Here is a 26344-nt window from a genome sequence, read left to right on the forward strand (position 1 = left end):
CAGGGGGCGCCCAGCCAACCCACCAAGTGTTGCTAGGGTAAAAATCTTCCGACGAACGTGCACGCGGCGCACGCACACCTAACTGGAATCGATATGAGCAAGCACTCGAAGAAGAACTTAATTTACATAACAGCCTTTGGTGAGGGACCTTGTCAAAGGCTTTCTGGAAATCTAAGGACACTATGTCCACTGGATCCCCCTTGTCCACATGTTTGTTGACCCCTTCAAAGAACTCTAATAGATTAGTATCAGAGGGGAGCCGTGTTAATCTGGATCTGTAAAAGCAGCAAAGAGTCCTGTGGCACCTTATAGACTAACAGACGTTTTGGAGCATGAGCTTTCGTGGGTGAATACCCACTTCATCAGACGAAAGCTCATGCTCCAATACATCTGTTAGTCTGTAAGGTGCCACAGGACTCTGTCACTTTCTAATAGATTAGTAAGACACGATTTCCCTTTACAGAAACCATGTTGACTTTTGCCCAACAATTTATGTTTTTCTATGTGTCTGACAATTTTATTCTTTACTATTCTTTCAACTACTTTGCCCGGTACCGACGTTAGACTTACCGGTCTGTAATTGCCAGGATCACCCCTAGAGCCCTTTTTAAATATTGGCGTTACATTAGCTAAATTCCAGTCATTGGGTACCGAAGCCGATTTAAAGGACAGGTTACAAACCTTAGTTAATAGTTCCGCAACTTCACATTTGAGTTCTTTCAGAACTCTTGGGTGAATGCCATCTGGTCCCGGTGACTTGTTAATGTTGAGTTTATCAATTAATTCCAAAACCTCCTCTAGTGACACTTCAATCTGTGACAGTTCCTCAGATTTGTCACCTACAAAAGCCAGCTCAGGTTTGGGAATCTCCCTAACATCATCAGCCGTGAAGACTGAAGCAAAGAATCCATTTAGTTTCTCCGCAATGACTTTATCATCTTTAAGGGCTCCTTTTGTATCTCCCCATTTTGTTCTTACCTTTGGAGTTTTTGGCTAGCCGTTCTTCAAACTCCTCTTTGGCTTTTCTTATTACACTCTTGCACTTAAGTTGGCAGTGTTTGTGCTCCTTTCTATTTGCCTCACTAGGATTTGACTTCCACTCTTTAAAGGAAGTCTTTTTCTCTCTCACTGCTTCTTTTACATGGTTGTTAAGCCACGGTGGCTCTTTTTTAGTTCTTTTACTAAAAGACCGGGGGGGGGCATTGCTCCCTCGGGGGGTGGGGAGATGGGGGGGGTATTGCTCCCTCGGGGGGTGGGGAGATGGGGGGGGCATTGCTCCCTCGGGGGGAGGGGAGATGGGGGGGGGGTTGCTCCCTCGGGGGGTGGGGAGATGGGGGGGGCATTGCTCCCTCGGGGGGTGGGGAGATCGGGGGGGCATTGCTCCCTCGGGGGGTGGGGAGATGGGGGGGGCATTGCTCCCTCGGGGGGTGGGGAGATGGGGGGGTATTGCTCCCTCGGGGGGTGGGGAGATGGGGGGGGCATTGCACCCACGGGGGGTGGGGAGATGGGGGGGGTATTGCTCCCTCGGGGGGTGGGGAGATGGGGGGGTATTGCTCCCTCAGGGGGTGGGGAGATGGGGGGGGCATTGCTCCCTCGGGGGGTGGGGAGATGGGGGGGGAGTTGCTCCCACGGGGGGTGGGAAGATGGGGGGGTATTGCTCCCTCGGGGGGTGGGGAGATCGGGGGGGGGAGCTCCCTCGGGGGGTGGGGAAATCGGGGGGGCATTGCTCCCTCGGGGGGTGGGGAGATGGGGGGGTATAGCTCCCTCGGGGGGTGGGGAGATGGGGGGGGCATTGCTCCCTCGGGGGGTGGGGAGATGGGGGGGTATTGCTCCCTCGGGGGGTGGGGAGATGGGGGGGGCATTGCTCCCTCGGGGGGTGGGGAGATCGGGGGGGTATTGCTCCCTCGGGGGGTGGGGAGAGGGGGGGGTGTCGCTCCCTCGGGGGGTGGGGAGATGGGGGGGCAATGCAACCTCGGGGGGTGGGGAAATCGGGGGGGCAATGCTCCCACGGGAGGTGGGGAGTGTAGCTCCCTCGGGGGGTGGGGAGATGGGGGGGGTATTGCTCCCTCGGGGGGTGGGGAGATGGGGGGCGCATCGCTCCCGCGCGGGGGGGGGAGATGGGGGGGGCATTGCTCCCCCGGGGGGTGGGGAGGACGGGGGGTGTGGACCTCCGGCGGGGGGTGGGGAGATGGGGGGGGTACAGCTCCCCCGGGGGATGGGGAGATGGGGGGGGTGTAGCTCCCTCGGGGGGTGGGGAGGGGACTCCCTGAGGGGCCCCGGCAGGGCCGGGCTGTGGAGGCTCAGAGAGGTGCGGCTCCAGGAGGTGACCCCGGAGAGTGGACCCCGAGTAGGGCTGTCGCCCTCACAGGCCGCACGGAGCTGAGAGTGCCTGGGGCAGATGGCCCCCGTGGGTCAGACAGCGCCATGGCCATGCCTGGCGTGTGCCGGTGCTGGTCCCTGTGCTGCGAGGGTCGGCAAGCCCCACAGCCAGCCTGCCCCAGAGCTCTGGGCTCAGCCCCCCCGGGCCATGCAGGAAACATTCATCTCCAGGAGCTGCGAGCAGGGCAGCTCCCCTCCCTGGAGCCAGAGGGAAGAGCTGGGGAGGAGCCAGCCCCAGGACAGGCTCGCCTGGGGGCGCAGCGGGGGGGCCCATCCTGTGGGACAGGAACTGCTGGGCCCACTGGCTGCACGTGTCCAGCTCTGTGCGGGAGCAGTGTGCCAGGCAGTGCCCCATGGGACAGGCACCCATTGCTATGGCAGCCCCCGTCCCCCCCATGGCATCTCTGCCCCCCAGCTGTGGGGCGCTGCTGGGGCCTACCTGCAGGGAACCAGTTGGTGGGAGTCACCCAGTGGTTGGTGTCCTTGGCCGGGGAGCCCAGCAGCTCCTTCTCCAGCACCAGCTCGAAGTTGAGGATGAACATGATCACGGCCCCGTCCTCGCTCTTCACGGGCACCACGTCCACCAGGCACACGAAGCAGCTGCCTGCGGGAGCACCCAGAGAGTCAGTCCCGGCTCCTGCCAGCGGCACCGCCCGGCTCCCCTGCCAGCGCCTTCGCCTGGCCCCTGGCACCGGGCCCCAGAGCCCGGCTCCCCTGCCAGCGCCTTCGCCTGCCCCCTGGCACCGGGCCCCAGAGCCCGGCTCCCCTGCCAGCGCCTTCGCCTGCCCCCTGGCACCAGGCTCCAGAGCCCGGCTCCCCTGCCAGCGCCTTCGCCTGCCCCCTGGTACCAGGCCCCAGAGCCCGGCTCCCCTGCCAGCGCCTTCGCCTGCCCCCTGGCACCGGGCCCCAGAGCCCGGCTCCCCTGCCAGTGCCTTCGCCTGCCCCCTGGCACCAGGCTCCAGAGCCCGGCTCCCCTGCCAGCGCCTTCGCCTGCCCCCTGGCACCGGGCCCCAGAGCCCGGCTCCCCTGCCAGCGCCTTCGCCTGGCCCCTGGCACCGGGCCCCAGAGCCCGGCTCCCCTGCCAGCGCCTTCGCCTGCCCCCTGGCACCGGGCCCCAGAGCCCGGCTCCCCTGCCAGCGCCTTCGCCTGCCCCCTGGCACCAGGCTCCAGAGCCCGGCTCCCCTGCCAGCGCCTTCGCCTGCCCCCTGGCACCGGGCCCCAGAGCCCGGCTCCCCTGCCAGCGCCTTCGCCTGGCCCCTGGCACCGGGCTCCAGAGCCCGGCTCCCCTGCCAGCGCCTTCGCCTGCCCCCTGGCACCGGGCCCCAGAGCCCGGCTCCCCTGCCAGCGCCTTCGCCTGCCCCCTGGCACCGGGCCCCAGAGCCCGGCTCCCCTGCCAGCGCCTTCGCCTGCCCCCTGGCACCGGGCCCCAGAGCCCGGCTCCCCTGCCAGCGCCTTCGCCTGCCCCCTGGCACCGGGCTCCAGAGCCCGGCTCCCCTGCCAGCGCCTTCGCCTGCCCCCTGGCACCGGGCTCCAGAGCCCGGCTCCCCTGCCAGCGGCTTCGCCTGCCCCCTGGCACCAGGCTCCAGAGCCCGGCTCCCCTGCCAGCGCCTTCGCCTGCCCCCTGGCACCGGGCCCCAGAGCCCGGCTCCCCTGCCAGCACCTTCGTCTGCCCCCTGGCACCGGGCCCCAGAGCCCGGCTCCCCTGCCAGCGCCTTCGCCTGCCCCCTGGCACCGGGCCCCAGAGCCCGGCTCCCCCGAGAGCCTTCGCCTGCCCCCTGGCACCGGGCCCCTGCCAGCCTCCCCGGGGAGAACCTGCCAGCAACATGGGGCCGCCCACTGCGGGATCCGGTTAGACGGGGGGGTGTAAGTGGCAGGGAAAGGCCTGGTGAGTGTGGGGCAGCCCCCACCCGCCTGCCCTCAGCCCCAGGCCCCTGGAGGCCAGACGGCGCAATGGGGGGCCGTCCTTGGGGGCCAGGAAGGGGCGCATTGGGCAGATCTCCATGCAGCCCCCCCGGGGATGGTTCACCCAGCCCGGGCAGGCTGTGCTGGGGGCAGGAACACAGTCCCAGACAGGCCTTGCCGGTACAGACAACAGGCCCCCCCTTAGTTAGGTCCATCGGGGCCCCCAGGGAGGCCACAGCCCCGTTGGGAAGCCCAAGCCCTGTCGGGCCCCCTCTCCATTTCCCAGACAGCCCCAAACTGAAACTCCCCCCAGCCTCTCACTCAGCCTCCCCCGGCTCCTCCCCCAGCCTTTGTGTCCTTTGTCCAGTGTCCCGGGCAGAGGTGTCACCTGGCCTCCAACCCCCCTCCTGGGGTCTCAGGTACCTCCCCTCCCCAAGGCAGGCCTGGGCCGTCCCGTCCCAGCCCAACTCCCCTGCCACCTTCCCAGGCCAGCACTCCCCAGGCAGCGTTCCCAGAGCTCAGCCAGCCCAGCCCCACTGGCACACGGGGCTGCCCACATCCGGGCACCAGTGGGGCTGGGGGCCCCGGACGGGCGTTGTGCCGCTGGAAGCACTTTCACAGCGGACGAGGCTCCTCCAGCCGGGACAAGGGGGCAGCTCACCCCTCGCTCAGCCAGCCCCGGGCAGCTGGGCTCCGCACGGCCCCACGGGCACAGCCAGCGCCAGGGAGATCCCAGCCCATTCACAGGGGCCACAGGCCCTCGACACCTCTTCCCGGCCCAGGGCCTGATGGGAGCCAGTGCCCCCGAGATGGAGCACAGTGGGCAGGCTGGGGGGCAGGGCAGGGCGCAGAGCACCAGGCTGGGGGGCAGGGCGGGGCGCAGAGCACCAGGCTGGGGGGCAGGGCGGGGCGCAGAGCACCAGGCTGGGGGGCAGGGCGCAGAGCACCAGGCTGGGGGCAGGGCCGGGCGCAGAGCACCAGGCTGGGGGGCAGGGCCGGGCGCAGAGCACCAGGCTGCGGGGCAGGGCGGGGCACCGAGCACCAGGCTGGGGGCAGGGCGGGGCACAGAGCACCAGGCTGGGGGCAGGGCCGGGCACAGAGCACCAGGCTGCGGGGCAGGGCGGGGCACAGAGCACCAGGCTGGGGGCAGGGCGGGGCGCAGAGCACCAGGCTGGGGGCAGGGCGGGGCGCAGAGCACCAGGCTGCGGGGCAGGGCGGGGCACCGAGCACCAGGCTGCGGGGCCGGGCGGGGCACCGAGCACCAGGCGGGGGGCAGGGCGGGGCACAGAGCACCTGGGTGGGGGCCGGGCGGGGCGCAGAGCACCCGGCTGGGGGGCAGGGCACAGAGCACCAGGCTGGGGGGCAGGGCCGGGCGCAGAGCACCAGGCTGCGGGGCAGGGCGGGGCACCGAGCACCAGGCTGGGGGCAGGGCGGGGCGCAGAGCACCAGGCTGGGGGCAGGGCCGGCCAAAGAGCACCAGGCTGGGGGCAGGGCCGGGCGCAGTGAACCAGGCTGGGGGGCAGGGCGGGGCACAGAGCACCAGGCTGGGGGCAGGGCGGGGCACAGAGCACCAGGCTGGGGGGCAGGGCCGGGCGCAGAGCACCAGGCTGGGGGCAGGGCGGGGCACCGAGCACCAGGCTGGGGGCAGGGCCGGGCGCCGAGCACCAGGCTGGGGGGAAGGGCACAGAGCACCAGGCTGGGGGCAGGGCCGGGCGCAGAGCACCAGGCTGGGGGCAGGGCGGGGCACAGAGCACCAGGCTGGGGGCAGGGCCGGGCGCAGAGCACCAGGCTGGGGGGCAGGGCACAGAGCACCAGGCGGGGGGCAGGGCGGGGCACCGAGCACCAGGCTGGGGGCAGGGCGGGGCACAGAGCACCAGGCTGGGGGCAGGGCGGGGCGCAGAGCACCAGGCTGGGGGCAGGGCACAGAGCACCAGGCTGGGGGCAGGGCGGGGCACAGAGCACCAGGCTGGGGGGCAGGGCGGGGCGCAGAGCACCAGGCTGGGGGGCAGGGCTGGGGGCAGAGCACCAGGCTGGGGGGCAGGGCGGGGCACAGAGCACCAGGCGGGGGGGCAGGGCGGGGCACAGAGCACCAGGCTGGGGGGCAGGGCACAGAGCACCAGGCTGGGGGCAGGGCGGGGCACAGAGCACCAGGCTGGGGGGCAGGGTGGGGCGCAGAGCACCAGGCTGGGGGGCAGGGCACAGAGCACCAGGCTGGGGGCAGGGCGCAGAGCACCAGGCTGGGGGGCAGAGCTGGGGGCAGAGCCCCAGGCTGGGGGGCAGGGCGCAGAGCACCAGGCTGGGGGGCAGGGCGGGGCACAGAGCACCAGGCTGGGGGGCAGGGCACAGAGCACCAGGCTGGGGGCAGGCCGGGCACAGAGCACACAGGCTGGGGGGCAGGGCGGGGCACAGAGCACACAGGCTGGGGGGCAGAGCTGGGGGCAGGGCCGGGCACAGATGCCATCTGGGGCAGCCGCAGCTATGCTCTGCCAGAGGGAGCCGTGGCGCGGGCAGTCGGCAGGGTGCCGCTATCGGCCCTGCCAGGGCACACTCCCCTGCCGGCCGGCTTGCCAACGCGCAGTGGCAGGGGAAGGCTCCCTTGCCCCAGATGTGGCTGCAGAGCATGGCCACTAGCCCACCCCACGGGCTGGTCCCTGGCGCACTGCTGGCAGGGCAGGGGGCTCCTACAGCTCACGGCCACGCAGCCCAACCCCTCTGCCGGCACCCAGGGTGTACGGGGACCAGGAGTGGCGGGTTCCCGTCTCACGCCTTGCCTGGCAGCGAGGGTATGGCTGGCAGGGAGCCCCGGCACACAGTGCACCAGCTGGCACAGCCACTCCCGCCCACCCCGGGAATCCCAGCCCAGCCAGCCACACGGGGCAGGCTGGAGAGATGGCTTGGCACTGCCCCGGCAGCCGGGGACGGGCGTCCACATGGAGCCAGGAGGCTCTACAGCAGGGGCATGTGCCAGCCTCAGGGAGCTCTCGCATGTTCTGGGGCAGGCCATGGCCGGGGGTCCCAGCAAGGGCTGGGGGGGCAGGGCACGGGGATTAGCCGCAGGCTGGGGCATGCAGGGGCCGGGGGTCCCAGCAGGGGCTGGGGGGGGCAGGGCACGGGGATTAGCCGCAGGCTGGGGCATGCAGGGGCTGGGGGTCCTGGCAGGGGCTGGGGGGGCAGGGCGCAGGGTTTAGCCGCAGGCTGGGGCATGCAGGGGCCAGGGGTCCCAGCAGGGGCTGGGGGGGCTGGGCGCAGGGATTAGCCGCAGGCACATGGCCCCTCCGTGTGCTGGCAGATTTGCTTCCTCCCCGTCGTAATCTGCTCTGATCCCCTCTGAGCCTGGGGGCGTCCCTGGGGGGCACACACAGCAGTGCTGGCCTCAGGCCGGCCCAGCCCCCCACCGAGCCCTCCACACTCTCAGGTGGCGCCAGCTTCCCCCCACCCCCAGCGGAGGCCAGTGAGTGTGGGCAGCTGGGGAGATGGGCCCTCCTGCCATGGCACGGCAGCCTGGCTGGGTCCTTCCGCCTGCAGGGCACCCCTGGGCACTCGCGGCTCTCCCACCTCTGGCAGGACGGCTGAGCCGTGTGCCCACACTGGCCAGCAGGAGCCTCACGGCCATGGCCTCCCCCCTGCGGCTGGCCCAGGCCCAGATAATGGGGAAGGGAGCCCCCCACCCGCTGATCTGTCTGCCCCAGCCCTGGGCTCCCATGGTCCCACAGCACTGACCCCAGGCCTCAAGCCGGGGTCACAACCGCAGCCATGCAGTGGTGGGCGGGGCTGCGTCTGGCCAGAGGGGACCCTGCCTAGCGGGACGGGGGCCACATGGCTGGCAGGGGGCCTCCTGGCCAGAGGGAGCCGTGTGGCACCAGGAGCCTAGTGCTCAGATTTTATGCCTAACTACGGCTACAGCCAGAAGCGAAGATCATGGGAACGGGGCTGAGCCACCCCAGGGGCCCTGTGTGCATCCGTCTGTCCATCCCCAGGGGCCCTGTGTGCATCCGTCTGTCCATCCTCAGGGGCCCTGTGTGCATCCGTCTGTCCATCCCCAGGGGCCCTGTGTGCATCCGTCTGTCCATCCTCAGGGGCCCTGTGTGCATCCGTCTGTCCCCAGGAGCCCTGGCTGCATCTGTCCCTCCATTCCCAGGGGCCCTGGGCATGTGACACGAAGTGGGAATGGTCTTAATGTTTCCTCTGAATACTGTCAGGTATCAGCGGGGGAGCCGTGTCAGTCTGGATCTGTAAAAGCAGCACAGAGTCCTGTGGCACCTTAGAGACTAACAGCCGTTTGGGAGCAGGAGCTTTCGTGGGTGAATCCCCACTGCGTCGCATGCACCCACGAAAGCTCCTGCTCCAAAACGTCTGTTAGTCTCTAAGGTGCCACAGGACTCTCTGCTGCTTTCTGAATACTGTGTGGGTGCCTCAGTTTCCCCTATGCAGTTCTTAAGTCTCTAGGTGGTGGGATCAGGGGGTGTGATTGCTGCAGAGCCCTAGAGGGCAGGGGTGATGGTGTCTGCACAGAGAATGGCGACACCCTGTCTGCTGGTAACTGATGGCCTGGGCCCCTCCCCTGCAAGGTGCCAACTGAAGGTGCTGGAGAACAAAGAGATCAGGTGGCCTCGTGCCGGGGAAAGAGACAAAGGCCTGGGGAGGAGCTGGAGAGTTTCAGTTTGGGGCTGGCTGGGGAAATGGAGGGGAGCCAGACAGGGCTCTGGCGTCCCTGTCCCCTTGACTGACCTGCAAGACCCGTCTTGGACTGTGTTCCTGTCACCTCCTGTCGGGGGAGGGATGGCTCCGGGGTTCGAGCTACACCCAGGGGTGTGAGTTCAGTCCCTGAGGGGGCCTGGGGATGGGTCCCCCTTTGAGCAGGGGGTTGGACTAGATACCTCCTCAGATCCCTTCCAACCCTGAGATTCTACGAGATAAACCTTCTGCTTTGCTGGCTGAGTCCTGGGGAATCGCAGGGAGCCGGGGGTGCCGGGCCCGGACTCCCCCACACTCCGTGACACTGGGCGCCTTGGGTCCCGAGGCCCATCCTCTGGAAGAATCAGCAGGGGGTGTTGGAGAACCAAGCGAGAGGTGGAGGCCAGGGGACCTGTGGCCCAGGAAAGACACAAAGGAAGGAGGAGAGCACCTGGGCGTGACTGAGGCTGGGCTGCTGGAAGCTGGTCAGTCTCCTGGTTGGGACTTGGGGTGGGGGGGAGCCCAGGGCTCTGGATCCCCCCAGGATGGACTTGGCTGTAACTGCCGGTTTCCTGTGCTAACAAGCTCTGCTCTGCGCTGGGCTCCTGATGACTAAGAACCCGTCTGTGTCACAGGCTGGCTGGGAGTCCCTGCTGGCTGCAGAGTGGGGGGCAGGGCCCTTGGGGGGGGCACGAGGCTCCCCAGGGGTCCCGTCCAGGGGGACTGAGCTCTCTGAGGTTGGACCCAGGAAGCGCCGAAGCCGAGAAGGCTTCTTGCCCTGGGGGGAGTGAGGCTGCCCCGGAGTCCTGCCTGACTTCAGTCAGAGCGGTTCCTGGGCGGCCATGACCGGGTGTGTCCGTCCACCCCCTCCCGCCCAGAAAGCTGGAGGAGACGCTGCTCTCCACCCCCGGGGCTCGGCCACCCCCTCCAAGGCTGCTTGGGGCACAGAGGGCAGGCAGGGGAGACTTGCCCAGAACTCCCAATGCTGCCCTGCCACGCAGGGAACTGCTCCCCCCACTGCCCCCAGCCTCGCCTGGCACCCGCGCCCGGCCGGTACGGGTCACTGTTTCTATTAGCAAGCCCAGAGCAGGACCCTGCTGCGCCAGCCACTGCCCAAAGCCAGAGCGGAAGAGGGGCTGGCCCGAGTACCTGGCCCCAGACGACAGACTGAGCGACGGGGAGCACTCCGCAGGCTTGCCAGCTGCCCCACAGCCCCTCCCTGTGCCCTGCACCCCCCAGAGACCCTCGCTGCCCCCCGTGTGCCCCTGCATCCTCCCCCACTCCCCGCTCTGGAGCACGGCACCCTCCACCACTCTCACCACCAGACACCTCCCCACTGCACAGCGACGGGGAGACTTCATAGGGCCCAGAGGTTACAAACAGGGGAGAGGAAGGGCTGGGAGCCAGGACTCCTGGGTTCTGTCCCAGCTCTGGGGGCAGTGGGGGCTGGTGGTGAGAGCAGGGGGCTGGGAGCAGGACTCCTGGGTTCTGTCCCAGCTCTGGGGGCAGTGGGGGCTGGTGGTGAGAGCAGGGGGCTGGGAGCCAGGACTCCTGGGCTCTCCCAGCTCTGGGGGCTGGGAGCCAGGACTCCGGGGCTCTCCCGGCTCTGGGGGCAGTGGGGGCTGGTGGTGAGAGCAGGGGGCTGGGAGCCAGGACTCCTGGGTTCTGTCCCAGCTCTGGGGGGCAGTGGAGGCTGGTGGGTTAGAGCAGGGGGCTGGGAGCCAGGGCTCTCCCGGCTCTGGGGGCAGTGGGGGCTTGTGGTTAGAGCAGGGGGCTGGGAGCCTGGGCTCTCCCGGCTCTGGGGGCAGTGGGATCTGGTGGTTAGAGCAGGGGGCTGGGAGCCAGGACTCCTGGGCTCTCCTGGCTCTGGGAGAGGAGTGGGGGCTGGTGGTGAGAGCAGGGGGCTGGGAGCCAGGACTCCTGGGCTCTCCCAGCTCTGGGGGCTGGTGGTTAGAGCAGGGGGCTGGGAGCCAGGTCTCCCGGCTCTAGGGGCAGTGGGGCTGGTGGTGAGAGCAGGGGGCTGGGAGCCAGGACTCCTGGGCTCTCCCGGCTCTGGGGACAGTGGGGGCTGGTGGTGAGAGCAGGGGGCTGGGAGCCAGGACTCCTGGGCTCTCCCGGCTCTGGGGGCAGTGGGGGCTGGTGGTGAGAGCAGGGGGCTGGGAGCCAGGACTCCTGGGCTCTCCCGGCTCTGGGGGCAGTGGGGGCTGGTGGTGAGAGCAGGGGCCTGGGAGCCAGGACTCCGGGGCTCTCCCGGCTCTGGGGGCAGTGGGGCTGGTGGGTTCCATGGAGGTGAGGCACGTTGCTTAGGGCGTGACTGGCTAGTGCCCGGACTGGCTGCCCTGCCCCGAGCCCTCTGCCCGGCCCACAGGACCGGCAGCCATGGCAGCACTTGCAGCCTTTGGCCAGCAGATGGCAGCTTTGCCCACCTGACAGCCCCCGCGGCCCCGGCCTACGGGCAGATTGGTCCCGGAGCCGGCGCCACGTGCACCCAGCGCAGGGACAGGCTCACGCCCTGCCCCTCCCTGGGGATCTGTGAGCCGGGCTCCCTGCAGGGGGCTGCTGAGTGCAGGGCCGGGGCGTGGGTGGGCGTGCCCGTCGCGTGCCCACTCAGCCACTGATCCGACCCGCGGGCCACCCTGGGGGAGGAATCCCGGTCGGGCACGTTGTGTGCACGCTCAGACTGCAGGACCAGGGCCCAGGGCCAGCTCCCCCTGCCCCTGCAGCAGAGCCCGGAGCCTCTCTCAGCCTGCCCCAGGACCAGCCAGCGCTGCAGAGAAAGGCCCAGGTGTCTGGGCCCTCCCAGCTCGATGGGGGGGGGGGCGGCAGGCCCCAAACTGGGGACACCCCCACCCCCAAGGAGAATGGCGATTGTCTAGCCTGTCAGGCAAAGCCAGGATCTGCCATGTGCCCTCACTAGCAGCCCAGGCCAGTGCAATAGACACAGCAGGGCTGGGAAACCGCCCACCGGGGCGGGGCAATCCCAGCGCTAGCACCAGGGCGCGGATCCCACCGACCGGGGCGCGGATCCCACCGACCGGGGCGGGGCAATCCCAGCGCTAGCGCCGGGGTGCGGATCCCACCGACCGGGGTGCAGCAATCCCAGCGCTAGCGCCGGGGCGCGGATCCCACCGACCAGGGTGCAGCAATCCCAGCACTAGCGCCGGGGTGCGGATCCCACCGACCGGGGTGCAGCAATCCCAGCGCTAGCGCCGGGGTGCGGATCCCACCGACCGGGGTGCAGCAATCCCAGCGCTAGCGCCGGGGCGCGGATCCCACCGACCGGGGCACGGATCCCACCAACCGGGGCGGGGCAATCCCAGCGCTAGCACCGGGGCGCGGATCCCACCGACCGGGGCGCGGATCCCACCGACCGGGGCGGGGCAATCCCAGCGCTAGTGCCGGGGCGCGGATCCCACCGACCGGGGTGCAGCAATCCCAGCGCTAGCGCCGGGGCGCGGATCCCACCGACCGGGGTGCAGCAATCCCAGCGCTAGCGCCGGGGCACAGATCCCACCGACCGGGGCGTGGATCCCACCGACCGGGGCGGGGCAATCCGGATCCGGGGCTGTTTATACAGGGCTGTCGCCCCCCAGTGCTGAGATGTGCCACCCAGGGGTGGGCCCAGCCACGGGGGCCCCGGGTCCCAGCATGGCTACACTTGGGGCAGCCCAGCTGGTGACGGGGAATCCTGACTCCCGGGCAGCCGTGCTCTGGCTCCAGAGTCTGGGCTCGGGGCTCAGCCCAGTGCGCTGGGCCTGGCCTCTGCAGCAAAGCCGCTGCCCAAGGGGCTGCTCCAAGCTGCGCTTGGCAGGAAAAGGCAGCGGGTGGCTCCCCAGCCAGCCAAGCGCCGCATGCCGCAGCCAAAACACACGACGCTGCTGGGTGGTATGTGAGGGCGCTGCCAGCGCAGCAGGGCCGTGCGTCACGGGACAGGCCCCCGCCTAGCACACTGCGGCTCAGAGCATGGGGCCGGGAGAGCCGGGGGTCCATGCCCCACGCCCTACGCCAGAGAGAATGGGCAACATGGGACACAGTCCTTTCCCCTCTGCAGCCAGTGGGGCTGGCACGAGGGGGGAGGGGGGGCTGGCATGAAGGCCCAGGACACGGATTCCATCCTCAGCCTGGCTCCGGCTCCGGCTCCGGTCCAGTTCCATGTGGCCCACGGGCTGGCGGCTCTCGGGCAGCCGTATGGCCACCGCACAGAGCCCCCGGAGCCCGGAGCCAGGCGCGTGGAGCAGGGGAGGGGGCGTGCTGGGGACGGGATACCCCCCCGTGGCAGCGCTGCAGACACTCCTCTCCCTCCCGGGCGGCCAGAAGCTGCAGCGCTCACATCACGAGCGGAGCCGGGCCCCATCTCCTGCCGACCCCCCAGACCAGCAGCACTAGAGAAGCCCCCCACGAGAGCGCGACACCCCCCCAGGCCCAGGACACCAGGCCAGCAGCTCAGGCAGAGCCCCAGAGCAGCGAGGACGGCGCCAGCTCCCTGCCCAAAGCACCCTCAGGCGCCGAGCCCTCCCCCAGGGACACGCGCAGAGTCGCGGCTGGGGTGGGAGCTGGGCACAGACCCCAGGCAGCGGCGCAGCCACAGAGCCAGGAGAGCAGGGGCCAGAGCCCTCCTCTGGCCAGCACCAGCCCCAGCCCCGCGAGCCGCGCGCCCAGCGGAGGGGGGAGGACGCAGCACAAAACCCACCAGGCTCCCGCGCCCCAGAGCAGAACCGCAACATGCCGCGGGGGGGCACAGCCTGGCACCCCACGCCCTGCAGCACCAGCTCGGGCCTGCAGCCTGCCCGCCAGCACAGCCCGGCCTGGCCCTCCGCTGCCTGGGGAGCTCGGCTCTCTGTGGGGGCTGGCTCAGCTCGCTCCGGCATTGCCACGGGGGCCAGCTCCGACTGTGGGGAGAGCGCCCCCTGCCGAGCCCACAGCCTGCTGCACCGCGCCCCCCGCCGAGCCCCCGCCCCCTTCCCGCGGTCTAGCGCCCCCCGCCGAGCCCACAGCCTGCTGCACCGCACCCCCTGCCGAGCCCCCGCCCTGCTTCCCGCGGTCTAGCGCCCCCCGCCGAGCCCACAGCCTGCTGCACCGCACCCCCCCGCCGAGCCCCCGCCCTGCTTCCCGCGGCCTAGCGCCCCCTGCCGAGCCCCCGCCCCCTTCCCGCAGCCCAGCGCCCCCTGCCGAGCCCATAGCCTGCTGCACCGCTGCCCCTTCCGGGCCCCCCCGCGCGCCGCGTCCCGCAGCCCAGCGCCCCCTGCCGAGCCCACTGCCTGCTGCACCGCACCCCCGGCCGAGCCCCCCCCGCCCCGCTTCCCGCAGCCCAGCGCCCCCTGCTGAGCCCACAGCCTGCTGCACCGCGCACCCCACCAAATCCCTGCCCCCCTCCAAGCCCCTGCCCCGCTTCCTACTCAGCCCCCGCACCCCGCCGAACCCTCACCTCACTCCCCGCAGTTCAGTGGCCCCGATGGGCCCCTGACCCACACCCCCCCACAAAGCCCCCACCCCACTCCCTGCAGCCCAGCATCCCCTGCTGAGCCCCCGCCGCGCTCCCTGCAGCTCAGTGCCCCCAATGGGCCCCTGCCCCATAGCCCAGCGCCCCCGCCAAGCCCCCGCCCCACTCCCTGCCATGGGACATAGCTCCCCCCCCTTGCACTGCACTGGGCCCCAGGGTCGAGCTCCCAGCCCTGCACTAGCAGTTACTTTTGTCCTTCTGCCCCCCGGCCATGGGCGCTGGGGCCTCCCCGAGAGCCGTTCGGGCCTGGCTCCCGCAGCCAGGGAAGGGTTAAGCATGTGCGGCTCCATTTATCACACTCCAAATGCAGCTCTGGCTGGCAGGGCTATAAATATCCAGTGGGAAAGGAGTGTCCAGGCGATGCTGCCGCTGCAGCATAACCCCCCGCCCCCCCCCATGGGCACTGTGCCCCGCAGCGGGGCTGGGACCCATCACAGCCAGCCAAACAGTGGGGCAGGGGGAACAGGTCAGGCAGGGACCTTGGGGCTCAGAAAATGGCAGGTGCCAGAGCCCGAGGAGCCGGGAGACAGGCCCTGAGCGAGGAGACAAAGGGGCCAGCACTGGGGAGGGACGGAGATGAGTGACACTGAGTGGGGGGGATGAGGGGCCTGAGCCAGGTGACACGCGGGGGGGATGAGGGGCCTGAGCCAGGTGACACTGGGTGGGGGGGATGTGGGGCCTGAGCCAGGTGACACTGGGGGGGGGGATGTGGGGAGGTAACGAAGTGGGAATGTTCTGTAACATGTTTATGAAGTCGGTGCGCCAGCGGCGCCAGGGCTGTGCGCTCGCAGGGCAGGGCAGGGGACACTGGGGGGGGATGTGGGGCCTGAGCCAGGTGACACGGGGGGGGGATGTGGGGAGGTAACGAAGTGGGAAAGTTCTGTAACACGTTTATGAAGTCGGTGCGCCAGCGGCGCCAGGGCTGTGCGCTCGCAGGGCAGGGCAGGGGACACTGGGGGGGGATGTGGGGCCTGAGCCAGGTGACACGGGGGGGGGGGGGGTGTGGGGCCTGAGCCAGGTGACACGGGGGGGGGGATGTGGGGAGGTAACGAAGTGGGAACGTTCTGTAACACGTTTATGAAGTCGGTGTGCCAGCGGCGCCAGGGCTGTGCGCTCGCAGGGCAGGGCAGGGGACACTGGGGGGGGATGTGGGGCCTGAGCCAGGTGACACGCGGGGGGGGATGTGGGGAGGTAACGAAGTGGGAATGTTCTGTAACACGTTTATGAAGTCGGTGTGCCAGCGGCGCCAGGGCTGTGCGCTCGCAGGGCAGGGCAGGGCTACGCTGGAAAAGCTGCAGCGGTGCAGCTGTTGTGCCCCCGTGCGGCTGCCCCGAGGCCGACAGGAGAGCAGTCGCTGCAGCAGGGGGAGGAACTGTCCCCCCGACAGCACCGCCGACACGGGCATTCGGTGGGTGTCAGTGTAGTGCCCGCGGGGCTGGAGCTTCCCACCCCACGTGACAGAGCTAGCGCGACATACGTGTGCCGTGTCCAGCTGGCCGAGGACCCGGGTGTGAATGGCATGTAGCTGTCTGCACTTTGCTCGACACCCGAGCCCTATAGCGGGGTAACTCCGCCGTGCAGGAGTGTGAAAATCCCCCCACCTGACCCCCACGTAAACACGGCCACTGCCCCTGGGGAGCTGGGTGACAGCAGGGGGTTTTCTTGGGTTCTCAATGGTTTGCACGCAGAGGGGGTGGAGAGGGAGTTCGGTGCTGCAGAGGACAATGGCCTGGAGAAGGGAGATCCCAGCGACTGGTGACCTGGTGAGGGCACCGGGAGCCCCAGCTCACGAGGGGAGCAGCCAGTTCCGGCCAGAGGGGACAAAGGGCCGAGGCGAGAGGGGCCGGTGACGGGAGCAGCCGGTTCCGGCCAGAGGGGACAAAGGGCCGAGGCGAGAGGGGCCCGGTGACGGGAGCAGCCGGTTCCGGCCAGAGGGGGACAAAGGGCCGAGGCGAGAGGGGCCCAGTGAGGGGAGCAGCCGGTTCCGGCCAGAGGGGACAAAGGGCCGAGGCGAGAGGGGCCGGTGACGGGAGCAGCCGGTTCCGGCCAGAGGGGACAAAGGGCCGGGGCGGTGGGGGCCGGTGACGGGAGCAGCCGGTTCCGGCCAGAGGGGACAAAGGGCCGAGGCGAGAGGGGCCGGTGACGGGAGCAGCCGGTTCCGGCCAGAGGGGGACAAAGGGCCGAGGCGAGAGGGGCCGGTGACGGGAGCAGCCGGTTCCGGCCAGAGGGGACAAAGGGCCGAGGCGAGAGGGGCCGGTGACGGGAGCAGCCGGTTCCGGCCAGAGGGGACAAAGGGCCGAGGCGAGAGGGGCCGGTGACGGGAGCAGCCGGTTCCGGCCAGAGGGGACAAAGGGCCGAGGCGAGAGGGGCCGGTGAGCGGAGCAGCCGGTTCCAGCCAGAGGGGGACAAAGGGCCGAGGCGAGAGGGGCCGGTGAGCGGAGCAGCCGGTTCCAGCCAGAGGGGACAAAGGGTGGAAGGGAGGCCCAGGCAGCCTGTTTACCTGGGACGGAAGAGAAAGGCCGGAGCAGGCGCTGTGGGGGGAGATGAGAGCGGATGATCGGCTGGAAGGAGGGGCTGCTGGAGTGGACAGAGAGCAGCCAGAGCCCCCCTGGATGTACTGTGCTGAGCCCCCCCCAGCCCGAGACCTAGATGTGCTGGGCTGGAGGGGGGGAGCAGGCAGAGCCCCCCCGGCTGCAGGGGGACTGGGATGTGCTGGGCTGAGGGAGCCGGGCCTGAGGCCGGAGAGTTTCCTGTGCTGGGTTCAGACGCTCAATAAACCCTCCTGTGTTACGCTGGCTGAGAGTCGCTCCGGGCTAGAGACCAGGGGGCATCATCCCCTCAGCGAGTGGGGAGATCAGGGGGGCCCATCGCTCCCTTTGGGGGTGGGGAGATCGGGGGTGGGGAGAAGGGCTCCCACACTGACAGGGGTCCCCCCGGGGACGGGACGGAGCCGAGAGAGTCCGAGTCCGGGACGGGGGTGACGACAGGGACGGGAGGTTCGGCCACGGTTATCGGGGGGTCGTGGGAAACAGTCGGGGCTCTCACCCGCACTCTGACCAAGGAGGCCGCACAGACAGACGGACGGAGCCGGACCCGAGGGTTCCCCACAGCCGGGCTGGGCTCGGGGCTGGCCAGGACGGACCCTGCTTCACCCTTCACTGCCCCGGGCTGCCCGATGGACCCCTAGGCCGGGCGCCAGCTAACGAGTGAACCCGGCTGTGCCCGCGCTGGGAGTGTCCCTGCCAGGGCTGGGTGAGGGGCCCTGATCCCTGCGAGCGGCCGAGTCTCCCTCAGGGGCTGTCTCGGGGGACTCGCTGCCCGGAGCTCACGGGGGGGGAGCAGCACCGGGGGGCCAACTCCCCCCAAGAACCGAGCGCCCCACTAAGAGCTCACAGCCCCAGCACCCCACAACCTGGCTCACAGCGCCCCACTGAGAGCTCCCAGCCCCAGCGCCCCCCAGCCCCACTCGCAGCTCCCCACTGAGAGCTCCCAGCCCCAGCGCCCCCCAGCCCCACTCGCAGCACCCCCCAGCCCCACTCGCAGCGCCCCACTGAGAGCTCCCAGCCCCAGCGCCCCCCAGCCCCACTCGCAGACCCCCACTGAGAGCTCCCAGCCCCAGCGCCTCCCGGCCCCACTCGCAGACCCCACTGAGAGCTCCCAGCCCCAGCGCCTCCCGGCCCCACTCGCAGGCCCCACTGAGAGCTCCCAGCCCCAGCACCCCAAGGCCCCGCTCACAGCGCCCCACTGAGAGCTCCCAGCCCCAGCACCCCATGGCCCCGCTCACAGCGCCCCACTGAGAGCTCCCAGCCCCAGCGCCCCCCAGCCCCACTCGCAGCGCCCCACTGAGAGCTCCCAGACCCAGCGCCCCATGGCCCCGCTCACAGCGCCCCACTGAGAGCTCCCAGCCCCAGCACCCCACGGCCGGCTCACAGCGCCCCACTGAGAGATCACAGCCCCAGCCCCACTCACAGCGCCCCACTGAGAGCTCACAGCCCTCTACAGCCACGCTCACAGCGCCCCACTGAGAGCTCCCAGTCCCAGCACCCCACAGCCGCGCTCACAGCGCCCCACTGAGAGCTCCCAGCCCCAGTGACACCACAGAGCTGTAAGGATAAGGCCTTTTCCTGTAGCCACAGTTTAAGGTCTGAGGCCTTTGTCTGCAGCCATATCCGGAGAGCAGCAGCCATCAGCTAAGCACCAGAAAGTCACATCCCCACATTCCACCTAAATGACATTAGAAAAATGTCACATCGGGCTGTTCAGAAGGCTCCTGTCCCAGTAGCACCCACCATCACCAGATACAGAAACGGGGCTTAAGATGGTTAAAGAAAACTTTCTTTGATGGCGTCCGTCCTGCAAGAAATCACTTCTCAACAGCTGTGGCTGTGAAATCCCGACTTTATTATCGTTTTGCCTTTACGGACCCCATTTCTCTACGGTTTATCCGTCTGGTCTCGGTCTGGTTTGTGAGTGTGGCTGTTACAGAACTGATTTTGCTAGGTGTAAATCAATGAAGGTGCTGGGTAGGATTGGCTAAAGGATGTTTGACAACATGTCAGGATGGGTTAGAGAATTGCTTAGGAATCATTTAGTGAAATGGCTGGTTAAGGTGCAGCTAAGCAGGACTCAGGTGTCACTATATAAGCTGGGGTCCAAGGAGGAGACCAGCGGAAGGAACAGAAAGATAAGAAGGAAAGACCTGGAAGACGAAGAAGAACTCACCTCTAAGTCACAGCCTAAGATCAAAGCTGCTAAGAATCCTCTGCCCGACCGTGACATGCAGCACCCAGAATCCAGACGAGACGGACCTTGCAGGGAAAGTCCGCCTGCCTGATCAGCATTGGTGAGCATGGCGCTGTGTGCTTAGCATGTGTATTCTGCTTGGTAACTGTTAATAAATAGAGGATAAGGATATTACTGTGCAAGGCTCTTTCACTGGGAAAAGGCCCTGAAAACCCTGTTATAGTCCCAGCCTTCACAACCTCCTCAGGCAAGGAGTTCCACAGGTTGACTGTGCACTGTGTGAAGAAGAACTTCCTTTGATTTGTTTTAAACCTGCTGCCCATTAATTTCATTTGGTGGCCCCTAGTTCTTGTATTATGGGAACAAGTAAATAACTTTTCCTTATCCACTTTCTCCACATCACTCATGATTTTATATACCTCTATCATATCCTCCCTTAGTCTCCTCTTTTCCAAGATGAAGAGTCCTAGCCTCTTTAATCTCTCCTCATATGGGACCCTCTCCAAACCCCTAATCATTTTAGTTGCCCTTTTCTGAACCTTTTCTAGTGCCAGTATATCTTTGTTGAGATGAGACCACATCTGTACACAGTATTCGAGATGTAGGCGTACCATGGATTTATATAAGGGCAATAAGATATTCTCCGTCTTATTCTCTATCCCCTTTTTAATGATTCCTAACATCCTGTTTGCTTTTTTGACCGCCTCTGCACACTGCGTGGACATCTTCAGAGAACTATCCACGATGACTCCAAGATCTTTTTCCTGACTCGTTGTAGCTAAATTAGCCCCCATCATGTTGTATGTATAGTTGGGGTTATTTTTTCCAATGTGCATTACTTTACATTTAGCCACATTAAATTTCATTTGCCATTTTGTTGCCCAATCACTTAGTTTTGTGAGATCTTTTTGAAGTTCTTCACAATCTGCTTTGGTCTTAACTATCTTGAGTAGTTTAGTATCATCTGCAAACTTTGCCACCTCACTGTTTACCCCTTTCTCCAGATCATTTATGAGTAAGTTGAATAGGATTGGTCCTAGGACTGACCCTTGGGGAACACCACTAGTTACCCCTCTCCATTCTGAGAATTTACCATTAATTCCTACCCTTTGTTCCCTGTCCTTTAACCAGTTCTCAATCCATGAAAGGACCTTTCCTTTTATCCCATGACAGCTTAATTTACATAAGAGCCTTTGGTGAGGGACCTTGTCAGAGGCTCTCTGGAAATCTAAGGACACTGTGTCCACTGGATCCCCCTTGTCCACATGTTTGTTGACCCCTTCGAAGAACTCTAATAGATTAGTATCAGAGGGGGAGCCGTGTTTGTTGCTCTTTACAGATCCAGACTAAGAGTCCTGGGGCACCTTATAGACTAACAGACATATTGGAGCATGAGCTTTCGAGGGTGAATACCCACTTCGTCAGACGAAAGCTCATGCTCCAATACACCTGTTAGTCTGTAAGGTGCCACAGGACTCTGTCGCTTTCTAATAGATTAGTAAGACACGATTTCCCTTTACAGAAACCATGTTGACTTTTGCCCAACAATTTATGTTCTTCAATGTGTCTGATAATTTTATTCTTTACGACTGTTTCAACTAATTTGCCGGGTACTGATGTTAGACTTACTGGTCTGTAATTGCCGGGATCACCTCTAGAGCCCTTTTTAAGGTTACGCCTTGAGCACACACGGCAGTAAAGTGGGTGCCCTAGAGTGCGTGAGTAACGGATACGTTTGTGCAGGTAACATGGTGGAGCACGCAGGCAGCCGAAGGTCATTGGGACCGAACTGATCTGACCTAACACAGCAATAGCAGTGACAGGTTGTCAGAAAGAGTCGCTACCTGCTTGGCAGAACGTTCACCCTGAAGCAACAGGCAGGAAAAGAAACAAAGCAAAGGGAGGGGGGGAGTTAGCTGAAGAGCCCCCCCCCCCCCCGCTAAATGGGCAGCAGAACGAGGAACGTGCTCATGGGGACAAGATTCCTTCCAGGGGAGAGATGCCCTTGAGTCCGCCTGGAAGGGGGTTGACGCGTTCTGTGAGTGCATGAATCCCAAGCCAAAGGCTGCGGCTATCAAAGCACAGCTGGGTGAGCACTGTGCAAAGCTGTCACTAATCTCTCCAGCCTGGGAGCACTCCAGGAAAGGCCACTGGAGGATTACAGACTCCATTTGGATGTCGTTAAGGAGAATTTGGCTCAGTATAAGGCACCTCAGTGTGCCAGTGCAGCTTCAGCACTACAGAAGGCAACAGCTTTAACCGAGAAAACAGGAGAGCGTGAGCACCTGAGACTGGCAGTAAAAACCTGAATGGGGAGGGATCTGCACTGCAGCTGTAACTGGGGGATGCTCAGGCAGCTGCATGGAGCTCTGAGCCCTTTAAATCCCGCACGCAGCTCCGGCGGCTGGGCTGGGACCAGGATTTAAAGGGCTCGGAGTTCCCCGCAACCACGGAGAGCCCAGAGCTCTTTAAATCCCGCACGCAGCTCCGGCAGCCAGGCTGGGACCAGGATTTAAAGGGCTCGGAGTTCCCCGCAACCACGGAGAGCCCAGAGCTCTTTAAATCCCGCACGCAGCTCCGGCGGCTGGGCTGGGACCAGGATTTAAAGGGGTCGGAGTTCCCCGCAACCACGGAGAGTCCAGAGCTCTTTAAATCCCGCACGCAGCTCCGGCGGCCAGGCTGGGACCAGGATTTAAAGGGCTTGGAGCTCGCCACCACCACAGCGGGGAGCCCAGAGCCCATTATATCCTGCCGGAGCTGCGGGCAGGATTTAAAGGGCTCGGAGCTCACCGTCGCTGTGGGGAGCCCAGAGCCCTTTAAATCCCGGCCCCAGCCCGGCAAGGCTCAGGGCTCCCACGGCTGCCTTTAAATCCCAGCCGGAGCTGCGGTGTGGATTTAAAGGGCCCGGAGCTCCACGGTGGCCAGAGTCCTGGGCCCTTTAATTTGTCCGTGAGCCCCAGGGGCTCCCAGTCACCTCTGCAGCTGGGAGCCGGAGCTGCGTGTGGGATTTAAAGGGCTCAGAGCTCCCTGCAGCTGCCCGAGCATCCCCCAGCTTCAGCTGCAGTGCAGATCCCTCCCCATTCAGTCACCTCTGCAGCTGGGAGCCCCGGGTTGGTTTAAAGGCCCCTGGGGCTCCCAGCCACAGCCACTGCCCCAGGGCCTTTAAATCTTGAGAGGCTCCGCCTCTTCTGGGTAAGGCCACGCCTCTTCCGGTTGAGGCCACGCCTCCCTCCGGACTCCGGCAGTACCGGTAAGTCCTGTAAGTTACTTTCACCTGAGCCCAGGCCTATACTGGTGCTTCCGCCTGGGCAGTGCTACGCAGTGCTGAGGGGCGGCTAGGTGCGAGCCCCGGATGGGACTGGGCGAAGGAAGGGATATCCGCCCGAGAACCGGGGAGATTGTCCCATGTCACAGAACAGGGCCCTGTGACTCCCCGGAATTGTAGCTCCCTAAAAAGGAGATCCTGGCCATGGCGGCCGGGGTTGTGCCAGTAGGAACTGGAACCCACCGGATTGCAATACTTTAACAATGCAGTCTGAAAAGCTAGACAGTTTGAATTCAAGCAGGGAGGTAATTTTAGGACCCAGAGATCCAGCTAGAGGATCCCTGGAGTTGAAACGGGAGATTTTTCGAGCAGCTGTAGCTTTTGGAGACACGCAGGGACACGCGGGATAAGGAAACAGGGACAGGAGAATGGAACCCATCCAGGCGGTAACTTTTGCCAACAACGGGCCCCCAGATCTCCAAGAGGAACGGGGGAAAGGGCCAGATGCACAGTGGCATGTTAGGGGGAGGTGCCGGGGATAGCAGAGGAGGAAATGGATCTGGGTATCAGATGCAGACCAGAGGACGTCTGGCTGAAGGTGGGAAAGGTACATTGAGAGGGGAGGCACGGAGGGAGCTCACGGTGGCAGGGGAACCAGAAGAGAAATGGGACGGGAAGCTCACAAGTGAGTTCTGCAGAGGGCTGCCCAGTTAAGAGAGGCAAGAGGGTTCCTGTAACTCCCAGAGCGGACCCCGAACCATTGGCGCCACCCCAATAGTGGTGCCCACCTCCCCGGACTCCCCCAAGGCAGTGGCCCAACTACAGTACGACAAACGGGGGCGTCCCATTGCAGGGGCAATGATGGGGAGATTCGGGGGACAAACACACCCCACTATGCTAACTGGTGTGACTGGGGAGCAGTGGCTTCCCGGGGACGCTGTAGAAACAGAAAATTCAGCACAGCTAGTATCCTCCACAGGGGAGACAATGGAACATTTCTCACGCGACTGACCCTGACCCGTAGAGGGAACTGGGAGTGATGTGTCACGAAGCAGGATCCAGCTAGGAATGAGGAGGATGGAATATTGGGAATGTTTTACCTTTACAAGGGGCGACTCGCTGTGGATTTAGCCAACGGGTTCCTCTGGGCCAGCAGAATCCCCCCCCCCCCCCGCATTAACGCTGTGCACAGGTGTGGGCTGTAAGGCCCCGGAAGGAGGGCGGCCAAAGAAGGGGACCACTGGTGAACAAGTGACCCAGCGTATGGGCTGAAAATAAACTGGAATGTGGGAAAACTGATGCTGAGGTTCTAATCCGAGGGCCTGACCCCCTCCACAGCGTCACCCCAGTATCCTCAGCAGGCAGAGGAAAAGATGGTTACTCACCTGTAGTAACTGTTGTTCCGAAGAGCCGTGCACGCGCGGCGCGCACACCTAACTGGAATGGATAGGAGCAACACATCTCGAAGAACAACAGTTACTACAGGTGAGTAACCGTCTTTTCTTCTTCGAGTGATTGCTCCTATGCATTCCAGTTAGGTGATTCCCAAGCCTTATGTAGGCGGTGGGGTCGGAGTTAGATGTTGCAGAATGCAAACTGCTAAGCCAAAGGCTGCATCAGCTATGGACTCTTGGACCAATGAGTCAAAGGTGTGGATCGAGGACCAGGGAGTTGCACGACACATCCCCTGAAAGGGTATGTGAGCCAGGAAGGCAGCAGAGAAGCCTGAGCCCTGGTGGAATGTGCAGTAAGATGGCTCCATGGAACATGGGCCAAAAATCCAGGAGGTGCGGATGCACAACGTCATTGAATATGAAATCCTCTAGGAGGAGACAGGTAAGCCCTTCGTCCGGTATGCCGGTACGACAACGGTTTGGGGGCATTACGAGAGGGCTCTGTCCGCCAGATATAGATTGCGGACGCCCTACGGACGTCGAAGGAGTGCAATTGTTGTTCTCCTTGCAATGAGAGTGGCTTCAGAAAGAAGACCTGAAGGAAGACATCCTGGTAGATATAAAAGGCCGACACCTCCTTAGGGAGGCAGGGCGGACGTGGTAAGAACTGCCCTTGTCCTAGAGGAACACATTATACTGTGGGCCTATTGTGAGAGCCTGAATCTCGGAGACTCGTCTGGTCGTTTGAAAGGCTACAGGAAAACCGTCTCCCAGGACAGGTATATCAATGAGCATGCTGAGATTGGCTCAAATAGGGCAGGCATAGACTGGTTAGAACCAGGTTGAGGACCCAGGTTTATGGCGGGGCCCCACTTGGGGGGTATAGACGCTCCAAGCCCTGAGGAACCTGATGGAATGGAGCGGGACCTCGGCGGGAGAAACATTGCGTGTTTCGAAGCAGCAGGAGAAACGCGTCCACTTGGCCAGATACATTAACCGAGTGGAAGATTTTCTACCACCCCGGAGAATCCTGTAGACCCGAGGCAGAACTACGTAACTCGGAACGGGTTAGCCACGCAGCAGCCCTGTTGTGAAGTGCAGGGAGTACAAGTTCGGGTGGTGAAGCTCGCCGTGATCCCGCGACACGGGGTCTGGGCAAAGAGGGTTGGCTACCAACAGGTGTAGCAACATGGTGCACCAGTGCTGCCCGGGTTACGGTGGAGCGATCACGATCAGGTGCGCTCTGTCCCTGCGGAGTTTTAGCAGGACCCTGTGAACCAGCGGGAACAGTGTAAAGGCGTACAGCAGATGGCTGATCCACGGCCTCAGGGAAACCCCCCCAAGACCGAGCCTGGGGAGAGGCCTTGGAACGAGGAGAACTTCTTTCTCTCTTCGTTCTCGCGAGAGCGAGGAGGCTATGCGGGAAAAGCTCCACGTCCGGAAAACGGAATGGATAATGTTCGGAGGAAACGACCACTTGCGAGACAGGAAGGATCTGCTGAGGCGATCTGCCAGCTGAGACGCCTGGTACACAAGGCAGACCGGTCTCAGCTCTCGGACATTGATGTGTAAGGCCATCTCTCGCGCCGACCGAAGGCCGTGAGTGCGAAGCCGAGCCAGAGGAGCACCCAGCCGAGAGATGGGGTGTCTGTCCGGAGGGACCCCGAGGGGTGAATGGAACAGCCTCCATGGATACACCAGGGAGGGCGCTGACTCCCGGTCGAGGGAGCCTAGGATGCTCAGGGGGAACGAGACGACCACGAGTATGCCATCTCTGCCCGGGTGGTACACCCAGGTGAGCCACAATTGAAGTGGACGGAGGCGAAGCCTGGCATGTTCGGTTACAAACGTGCAGACAGCCGTGTGACTCAGGAAACCTAGGCAAGTGCGAGCCAAAGTTGTCGGGAAGGTCCATAGACCTTATACAATTGTTACCCTCGCCTGAAACCGAGGCTGAGGTAAGCAGGTTCTGGAGAGACTGGAGGCCAGGGCGGCCCCAATGAATTCTATTCCCTGAGTGGGAATGAGAGTGGATTTTTCCATTGATCATTAGGCCTAGACATGGGAATAGGTCCGTGTCGATGCCCACACGACTGGTAACTTGGGCCTGGTGGTCCCTTGAATGAGCCAATCGTCTAGATACGGAGAACGTGTATCCGACGGTGGCGAAGAGACGCGGCGACTACAGCCATGCACTTTGCATACACTTGGGGTGTATAGAGGCCAACCGGGAGGGCCGTATACTGGAAACGACGGTAGGCCCCAAACGAGGGCACCTTCTGTGTGGAGAAGAAATAGTGATGTGAAACATGCGCCCTGCATATGGAGGGCGGCGTACCAGTTTCCGGGATCCAAGGATGGGATTGACGTCCCCCCTGGGTACCGTGCGGAACTTATCTGCATCGTGACTTGTCACGGTCCCGCAGGTCTAGGATAGGTCTGAGACCTCCCTTCGCCTGGGGGATAGGTTTCGTCCTTAGGTACCTC

The 26344-nt window shown here is 64.8% G+C and overlaps 1 protein-coding gene across 1 annotated transcript in view; it reads right to left on the minus strand.

Moving 5' to 3' along the window:
* Nucleotides 1-26344, minus strand: part of KCNH2 (potassium voltage-gated channel subfamily H member 2) — a 176625-nt gene that overhangs the window by 97602 nt on the left and 52679 nt on the right. Inside the window, exon 3 of the mRNA XM_045004310.1 lies at nt 2819-2983. Coding sequence (XP_044860245.1) covers nt 2819-2983 — 165 coding nt within the window. The remainder of the gene's footprint in view (nt 1-2818; nt 2984-26344) is intronic.

This window comes from Mauremys mutica, chromosome 2 (genome assembly GCF_020497125.1).
Source record: "Mauremys mutica isolate MM-2020 ecotype Southern chromosome 2, ASM2049712v1, whole genome shotgun sequence".
NCBI lineage: Eukaryota > Metazoa > Chordata > Testudines > Geoemydidae > Mauremys > Mauremys mutica.